General features: G+C 39.0%; 2 protein-coding genes across 2 annotated transcripts; both read left to right on the plus strand.

Annotated features, from left to right (window-relative positions):
- The first annotated feature begins 4,013 nt into the window (after positions 1-4,013).
- On the plus strand, positions 4,014-8,151 carry LOC137934755 (uncharacterized). The gene is made up of 8 exons (XM_068779279.1): positions 4,014-4,272; positions 5,612-5,733; positions 6,130-6,234; positions 6,487-6,579; positions 6,790-6,864; positions 7,061-7,123; positions 7,308-7,417; positions 7,853-8,151. The coding sequence occupies exons 1-8, from the start codon at positions 4,050-4,052 to the stop codon at positions 7,878-7,880; spliced, it is 819 nt and encodes a 272-aa protein (XP_068635380.1). The 5' UTR covers positions 4,014-4,049; the 3' UTR covers positions 7,881-8,151.
- A 170-nt stretch (positions 8,152-8,321) lies between these two features.
- Positions 8,322-9,634, plus strand: LOC137967136 (probable 3-hydroxyisobutyrate dehydrogenase-like 1, mitochondrial). The gene has a single exon (XM_068813587.1). The coding sequence runs from the start codon at positions 8,431-8,433 to the stop codon at positions 9,436-9,438; it is 1,008 nt and encodes a 335-aa protein (XP_068669688.1). The 5' UTR covers positions 8,322-8,430; the 3' UTR covers positions 9,439-9,634.
- Positions 9,635-9,663: the final 29 nt, after the last annotated feature.

Below are 9,663 nucleotides of genomic sequence, written 5' to 3' on the forward strand. Positions count from 1 at the left end.
GAACTCCCATCAGCTAACAACCTGGTCAGGAGGGTGATCTTGGTTAAGATGAGTGACTGGTGGCTGCAATCATGATATACTCGTTGGGTATCCAAGTAGAAGATTTTAATTTAGATATTGTGCCTTTCTTAACGTTTTATCTTAGGCCCCATCCTTTCATTTAATTCTTGATGTATTCTCTGAGTTGTGACAGGTCTACCTATTGTCTACCGGCCAAGCAGTGACTTCAGTATTTCAAATTCTTCTGATTTGAGGAATCCACGTCTTGAGCTGATATGACTTCAGGTACCAGCTTTCACTGGATAAATAATTTGCATTTCTCACACAGCAGCAGACACGAGTTTTCAATACGCACATTACGTGTACTGTGGAGACTGGAAACTTTCGTCTCATGTTTTGGTGGGAAGTCACTACGACGACGTGCTTTATTTTAATGGTTTACAAATAAGAAGGGTCTGGCCTGATAAATGATGAGAAACCGAGGATTCTGAGTGGAGAAGATGGGAATGGATGCTTACACTGGCGTAATCCCCTTTGTTCATGGGGCCGTGCTCAGGCTCTACCGCATGCGTGGCTTTCAGAGGCTGAGTGTAGAGGAATCTAGTTACAGGTCTGGAGCCATTACTACCCGGAGGTTCCGAATTGCAGCTTTTGCGGTTGTTTTCTCGGCCCTTGGGAGGAAAGCGATTGTTCTCGGTGGAGGGAGATGATCATGGGAGCGATTGTTTTCGTTTCTTGTTTGATTAATTTCATTCAATTGTGAATAAACTGATCCATCTGGAAGACCAATTTGGTTTGGTTGGATGTGGTATACGCATAATTTTAAACTTTTGAGTTATTTCTGTTGCTCTATTCTGCTCTGTTATTAAACGTTTGAAGCCTTATCAAGGTCATGGATGTTATTGAATGTCAGTTTAGAAATACGTTTTCTTGGTTATTTTTTGGAAACAGTTTTTTTAGCTGGATATTCTATCAGAAAAATTATTAGATTGATTATATGTAAGAATGATTATTAATTTTTATTTATTTCCCTGTAAACACTAATACTTATATTTAATTTTCATTGAAAATTTGATTTTTTTTATATAATTTCTTAATAAGGCATGACTTTATATAAAGATTTCTTAAAAACTATGTATATTAGGAAAAGTATTTCTAATTCTTTCTTAGGATATAAATTTTTGATAAGAGGCACTAACAAAGCTTCATCCTTTTAAGCTCCGGATCCATAACCGAAACTGACTAGTAAAACATGGGGACGCCAAGGAAACTAGGGCAAGTGAAATACACTGGGTAAATGGGGCGAAAATGCGCACTGTAAGTTCAGGGGGAAAGTGAAATACAGTTGTATTTTGTTTCTCCCCGTTTCAGGCATAAAACGATGGTAAGTGAATTCAGAGGGGTCGAACTCTGAATTCACTTACCATTGCTCAATTACATCTCGGGCTCGGGCTGTCGGGAAGGAACCTCTATCGAACAAGGTTTTGGAGAAAACTCTCTTGCGACCTTCGGCGATGATTTCAATCGCCCTCTGTTGTGCGACCTTTAACTTCTCTTCTCTCTCGGCCTCCCTTTCCTCTCCCTCTCGACCTCTGTCGCAGAGCACGGGAGGCCGAACCTCTGTTGCAGAGCCTCTCGACCTCCCTCTCTTCTCCCTCTCGACATATCGTCGGAGCATCGCCGTTGCCCGTTGGCCTTTGCAGCCTCCGTCGCCGTTGCCCGCTAGTCCGCCGCTGAGGAAGATGACGCGCGCCATGAAGATGACGATGGTTTAATGTTTCCTAAGTTAAGAAAAAATTAAACCATCGTGGTAAAAAATAATAATTTATATTTTTTATTTATAAAATAATTATTTTTATTTATTTAATATATTTATTTTATAATTATTATATTGAATTAGTGATTTAATAGTCATAATTAAAATATTGTTAAAATAAAATTTGATAAATTTTTTTGGTATAATTATCCCATTTCTATAATTAATTAAACCAATGGTTTTAAATCTTGTGACAATATATTATTAATTAATAATACATACAAATATATTATGTTATTGATAAATATATATTTATTATATTATATTAATTTTTTCATTATTGCATTAAATTAGTGGTTTTTAATGTTAAAACATATCTTATGTTATTAAAAAATAATTTATTTATTTACTATATTCACTTATGTTATTTTTATTTATTTATTTTTATTAATTTATTCTAGTCTCACGTACTAAGAGGGAGTCCGCAGTACAATTTGCAAGAGCATCATATTATCGAGATGTTTTAGCAATTCAGATATGACAAAGTTATTGACTATTATGTTTTAATGCCACTAAATATTTTTTGTGTTGTACTTTTGTATGAATAGATATAATTTTTTATATTAAAAAGGTGATTGAGTTATATTTGTATTATTTTTATTTTTATTATTACGATATTTGTGTAGTACGCTATGTAGTACGGTATTTGTTTAATTATTTCATATTTAGATATTACAAAATTAAATTTTTAATAATATAAAAATAAGTATTTGTTTAATTATTATATTTAATATATTTTATTTATTAACTAATATATATTTAATTTTCTGATAGTCAGATATATCAAAATATTTTATTCAACAAATAATCTATATGTACTATACACTACAATTTCCATTGTGCACACTAACACAAACAAGTACTTTACATTCCACTTTATATTACGCACGTTCAAGAGGGGTTTAGTCCAAAATGCACTGGAATGAATTTCCCCAGCATTACTTAGTTCATTAAATTATGGCGTTAGAGTAGAAAGAATTGAATTGAAGTGATATTACACCATCTTCTTCCTCTCGTCTTTGCTCTCTCTACTCCCTCTACTTTCTCTGCTTTCTCTCGTCATCTCTTGTTTTCGCTCTCAGTTTTCTCTTGTCATCGCTTGATTTTTTTCGCTCCATCTTCTTCTTCTCTTTTACACATCTCCTCTCCATTTGTCTCTCGGCCTCACTCTTCCTTCTCCCTCTCTCTTTTCCGTCTCGGCCTCCCTCTCTTCTCAGTCTCGGCCTCCTTCCCTCCCCCCCCCCCCCCCCCCCCCCCCGCCACGATTTCCTTCGATTTGACCTATTCCGGTTTTGATATCTTTCGATTTTCTTCGATTTTCGATATTTAGGCGTCGATTTCTTCGATTGGGCTTAGATTTCTCCATTCGGCGGTGGTTTTCCCCAAATTTCATAAGGTAAACCAAAACCCTAATTTTTTTTCAACTAATTTATTATTGTATTTGATTTAATTTTAATTTATGTGCATAATTTATCTTGATTGTGGCCTAATTATGGGATTTAGGGTTAGGGTTTATGGGATTTGGGGTTCAATTTCGTCTTGATAGGGTTTAATTTCGGGATTAGAGTTGGGGTTTGGGACTTTTAGGGTTTTATGGTATAGGGTTTAGTCTTTAGGTCTGGAATTAGGGTTTATGTTTTTTTTTAAAAAAATAGGATTCTCGGTTTTTGGGGTGATAGTGTTTTAAGTGCTTAGGGTTTAATGTTTGGGGCTTTTAGGAGTTTTAAGGTCTAGGGTTTTGGGTTTTAGGGTTTGGGACTTTTGGGGCTTATTTTCATTTGTTAGGGTTTAGGATTTAAGGGGTTTAGTCCAGTTCAAACAAGGTTGAGTCGCCTACACGAGCATCCAAGCTAACGAAACCTGACACCCATCAATGACGATATACGGTTCGTAGTGACTGCGAAATCATATGGGGCTCTACCAGGGGTGTTCGATGAATTTGGACTTGATGAGTTTGTTTTTGTATTGTTCTATTCATATGCAATGAGATTAGTTTGATTAATTTTGAAATATTTTAGAACATTGTTGAATATGTTTTGAACAAATATTTTACCTTCCCTCTCACTTTCCCTATGGAAAGTAATTTTAATTGTAATCCATTTTCCCTACGTACATTGTGCACTAACCCACCCATAGAGAGAGATTGTTTGCACGTGTGTCAATTTCCACGTTTTTTATTTTTCAGAGCTAGATTTTCCCTTCGCTCGTCGTCGCACCGAAGAGGAGAAATCAAATGGAGCTGTGCGGCCCTTCGCCTGCCTTCACTGTTGCTCCCAGACGAGCGCTGAAATCTTCGGTCGGAGCGTTTCCGTCCGTTCGCTGCGTGCATCCGAATCCGCAATCTTGTCATTTGACCGTGTTGTGGGGTTCTCACCGCAGAATGGAGACTCCTAGACTTGTCTCTTGTTCGTGTATGTCCTTGGAGAATGGCTCTCTGGTTGCTACTTCAAGCACGGGTTTGTTACTCCGTTTATTTTCTGTTCTCGATCTTAAGTGTTTATCGGTTGCTGTTTTAGTAATTTTATATCCGTTGCTTTTGTTGATTATTAATTTTGTTCTAGTTTTGATTGACTGCATTTAGTTCTGACTTTATGGTAATTGTAATTTTTTGGGTGGGGCTCTGCGTTACTTCGTTTTTTACATGCATTTACTGTGATGCATATGACTGTGATGTTAAATAGAATTTCATTAAGCTATTCTGAGTCTTGATACCAAGAGGAATCGGACTATTTCCAGCTCTCCCTGGAATTGTGTGGTTCGCCAAGCGTTATATTATCTTGTCACACAATGAACGGGAACTTTATTTGATGAAACCTCTGTGGAGATGTCTGCCATGTTGCTAATATTAGAAAATAGGGTACTTGGAATTAATCAATACAAGATTTTAGGCACAATACTTTTACCTTCCTTCGATGTATTCTACGGAGAAGAACAGAACTGGACTTGTAAATGGGGATTATGATGGTGTAAGTTCAGTTGTGGTAGTGAATATACTGAGGTGAATTGTGGTACACAAATCCAAAATAAAATCAATCAGTTAACTAGGAGAGAGAGGGAGTAAAAGATAGTGGTGGTTAAAATTTTTATGCTCAGTAAAAACTAGTAAATCTTGTTTTTGAGTAACATTTTAGCAATGAGAGCTTGAGCCTGTTCCTAGGTCCGCCAACTCACATGCTGATCTCCTTGCTAAAGCTGGTGTATTCAAAGCTCCCCTTTGCTTTGGACCTTTTCTAACTATAGTAAGATTGGTTCTAGTTTGTATCCTATGTTATACTCTATGTTGTACTTTAAGTTTGCTTTGATAGTTGAAAAAACCTGATGGCCATTTTCAAGAAAAAAATAAAGAGAGCTTGGAGTGTCATCACAGCTCATTCTGAAAGATCTTTTAACTAGAATCACTATTTTATCATTTGAAAGGCGCAAACTCATGACCAACTGAGGCATTTTAATGGTGCTTTTTACTTCTCTAAAGTTCTATACATCTTATCCAGACAGAGGTCTGGAAATTTCTCTTGCTGAGGAGAATTAACTTTTTGTGTTTCCTATATAGCCCTCTTTCCAGGGAAGAGAATGACAGGGCTTAGAAATTTAATTCTATGTTTGAAAATTCATGTTATCTAACTTAATTCAGTGTTTCTAACTTAATCTCAAAGCTGCACGTTACTAGCAAAGGAACTAGTTTAATTGTTATCTTGTAGCATAGGATGCAGATGTCTATTCTAGGTATGAGCAACTTGTGGACTTCTATGGTCTCTATTCATTGACATATTATTTTTTATATTTCAAATATGACAGGTCGTGTTGGGGAGGTCAAAAGAGTTACTAAAGAAACAAATGTCCTCGTAAATTTAAATTTGGATGGGACAGGAATTGCAGAATGCAGTACTGGGATTCCTTTTCTGGATCATATGCTGGATGTAAGTAAAAAAGATGTCCAAAGTTATCATATTGCATTCTTCTACTTTCTTGATTGATCCAAAGATAACTTCTTATCATCATCATACAGTGGCAGTGGCAAAGCTTGCCCTAAGTATGTTGACATTCAAAACAAATCCACCCCAGACCAAAATAAATTCCTTTGGATGATGCTTTTTTAGGGTTAATTTTTTTTTTTTGTAATAGGCAAAGCATATGTAGTTGTAACCTGAGCAAGAAATCTGGAAACTAGCCTAAGACTCACAATTGAGTCCTATTTTCCCTCTACAATTATATCAACCTCCTCTACTTAGTAAAACTGCTCTTTGGCCTGGTTTATTTTTGAGATTTGGAAGTGAAAGCCCTTGTACTGATGAGTTCTGTAATGGATGTGGCAGCAACTTGCATCACATGGGTTATTTGATGTGTATGTGAAGGCTTCAGGTGATATCCATATCGATGATCATCACACAAATGAAGATGTTGCCCTTGCTATTGGATCAGTAATTCTCCTCTTTCAAGAGCATTAATCTCTTTATGCAATTTTTTCTGTTGACATTCAATTATTAGAACTTCATTTCATGCCTCAAATGAATTGAACTCCTCCCCGCAATGCTGGAGTATGATGACCGATTGATCCTATTTTCAAGGAAAAGTGAAGTGCTAAGACTGTAAAAGATTCATGCTACCAAACAAAGACATGGGTTATTATGTGGTTATTGTCAATTTAACTGCCATTTTTATTGTTCTTGCAGACTCTCCTTCAGGCCCTTGGTGATCGAAAAGGCATAAACCGCTTCGGGGACTTCTCGGCTCCCCTTGATGAAGCTCTTGTACATGTTTCACTGGTATAGAAATATCCAAGGATCCCAAATGATTGTCAAACATCATTTATGAAAGTTTTATTTAAAGAAATGACATGAAAGTAAAAGCTGGTCTTCTACATCTCTTTCTCGGGAGAATGCTGAAATGGAAATAGTATTCGCTGTTTTTGGGCACCTTTGATTCACGGAGTGCTTAATAATCTATGACTGAGCTGTGTTTAATATCTTTTTCAGGATTTATCAGGGAGACCGCACCTGAGTTATGATTTAAACATTCCCACTGAAAGAGTTGGAACATATGATACACAGGTAAAATTTAGATTTTTGCCTTGTAATTCTTAATAGGATACAAAATTTGTCTAGGTTTCCCGATCCTTTGGCGTTCCTTAGAAGATTTAGAGATAAGATACACAGAATCTCTCTCTCTCTCTCTCTCTCTTTTACACCCACCCACCCACTCCTAGAGTACAGTTTACTTATAATTATTCAATTATGGATCTTGCAGCTAGTGGAGCATTTTTTCCAATCTCTAGTTAATACATCTGGGATGACTCTTCACATCCGTCAGGTAATTCGGCAGTGAGTGTGCTTCCAGAATCGAGTCCATCAGTGGTGAATGCTGTAAATGTTTGCACTATTACATTTTACTTCTTACTTCAGAAACTATTACTGTTCTATTGATTGGCTTAAATTAGAAAAACAATGTTGGCAAAAATTTAGCTTTTTTTAATACTTAGTTTGGCTTGTATCAGCTTGCTGGGAAAAACTCTCACCACATTATAGAAGCCACATTTAAGGCTTTTGCAAGAGCACTTCGGCAAGCCACTGAATATGACCTACGTCGTGGCGGCTCTATACCAAGGTATTTAACAATGTCCTTTTTGTACATAATTACCAGAAGATTTGTTATGTTCTGTCCTCTTTTCCCATGCTTCAGGACATTCGACCCCTAAAAGTATCTGACTTCACTACACACTGTTGTTGTTTTCTCTTTGCAACATCTTCTCCTTTTCTGTATTTTATATTTACTGCATGATATTTTATAGAGATTCATGGAAAATTGTTAGTGAACAAGTGCTTCAACCCTAGAGTAATGAATTTTATTGGGGGAAAAAGGGTCCAGGTGTGAATGAATTTAGATTGAATGAACAAAGGAGTATGGACCTAAGTCCATCTAATCTGGGTGCACGCAATTTTTTATTTTAGCAATCAAATTTGAACTAAATGACATAAACATTCGATTTCTTCCTTAGGTTTGAACCAGTTTTTGATTTTCTTTGATTCCTCTTTGCTACAGCTCTAAAGGAGTTCTCTCACGTTCTTGATTTGTATCATGCCAAACTCTGGAGTCTTGAGGTAATGGCCAAAGCCTATTAATTTTAAACTTGGACCAATGTACCTATTATCAGATTGTTTCAATCTACCCACATATTTTCTGATGTGGGTGTACCAGGTTCAGTAAGTTCATATTGTTCTTGCTACATTGCAGCTAATATGTATGGATATCTGGATTTGTAACACTTGATTCTGTCACTGAATCGATAAGATGATTTATTATCAGTTGGTCAAAACGTTTAACTGAGTGTCCCAATAACACTTGAATCGAAGTCTGATCCGAATCAACTCGCCGAGTAGATACCATGGTTGAGTGTAAGGGAGCTCCCCCTTTTGTACTGTTTTACGATGTTGTTTACCAATAGAAAAAGGATTCGATTGAACCCAGCTGCTCCGGTTTTCATATTTATAATATTTGGTAAGTAAAATGCCACACAACGATCAAATCAGCAGCTTCAACACCCGTCAATCGTTCATCAGATCAGGTCTCAGAGACGGACTGCCTCTCCCCCATTTTGACACCTATATATATTAGGCGTAATGCTCGCCCGTCTAGCAATCATCGCCAGAGTCTCCTCCGCCGCCTTCTTCCGCCACCAAATTCGCCGGATGACGACCCACCACACCTCGCCGATCGTCCCTGGCCAGACCCGAGTGGGTTGGATAGGAACGGGCGTGATGGGTCGCTCTATGTGCGCGCATCTCATCTCCGCCGGCTACACCCTCACCGTCTTCAACAGAACTCCCTCCAAAGCCCAGGCCTTGGTCGACATGGGAGCTGCGCTAGCGTCCTCGCCGGAATCGGTCGCCGCCGTTTCCGACGTCGTCTTCTCCATCGTCGGCTACCCGTCCGACGTCCGCTCCATCGTCCTCGGCCCCGCTGGCGTCCTCCGCTCGCTGGCCCCTGGCGGCGCTTTTGTCGACATGACGACTAGTGAACCTTCCCTCGCTGTGGAAATCTACACCGCTGCATCGGCGCGCAGCTGCTTCGCCGTTGACGCTCCCGTCTCAGGCGGCGATCGCGGAGCGAAGAACGGGACTCTCACCATCTTCGCCGGTGGGGAGCGGGAGACGATCGAGCGGCTGAAGCCTCTTTTGCTGTGTATGGGGACAGTGAATTACATGGGAGGACCGGGAAAGGGGCAATTTGCGAAACTGGGGAATCAGATTGCGATCGCGACGACTATGGTGGGGCTGGTGGAAGGGATGATATACGCCCACAAGGCAGGACTGGAGGTGGCGCAGTTCCTGGAGGCGATCTCGACGGGGGCTGCCGGATCGAAGTCGCTGGACCTGTATGGGGAGAGGATCCTGAAGAGGGATTTTGAGCCAGGGTTCTATGTGAATCACTTCGTGAAGGATTTAGGGATTTGCTTGATGGAGTGCCAGAGCATGGGGGTATCCCTGCCGGGGCTGGCATTGGCGCACCAGCTCTATGTTTCGTTGAAGGCTCACGGTGAAGGAAACTTGGGCACCCAAGCTCTCATTCTTGCTCTGGAGCGGCTCAACAACACAAGCTTGGACAGTACTGGGAAGCCTTCCCAGTGAATTTGCCTCTCTTTTTCACTGCTTTCTCCAGAGGATTAATTGCAACATTTCTGTTTCTGAGCAGGAATTTGTTAGAAAGATTGTGAATAGTTACCATGTTCCACTCGGTTGGTCTCTGTTGTTGGGGAAAAGAAAAACTGAAGGTTTCTGTATTAGTTCTGGTGTGCTTCTGCTTAGTTCAGAAGAGGTTTAGCTACTTCACTGAAAGGCATTTAGTGTAAACTG

Source organism: Aristolochia californica, unplaced genomic scaffold (genome assembly GCF_029961685.1).
Source record: "Aristolochia californica isolate CCGP_79_NKW_82.1479 unplaced genomic scaffold, dmAriCali1.0.hap1 SCAF_6, whole genome shotgun sequence".
NCBI lineage: Eukaryota > Viridiplantae > Streptophyta > Magnoliopsida > Piperales > Aristolochiaceae > Aristolochia > Aristolochia californica.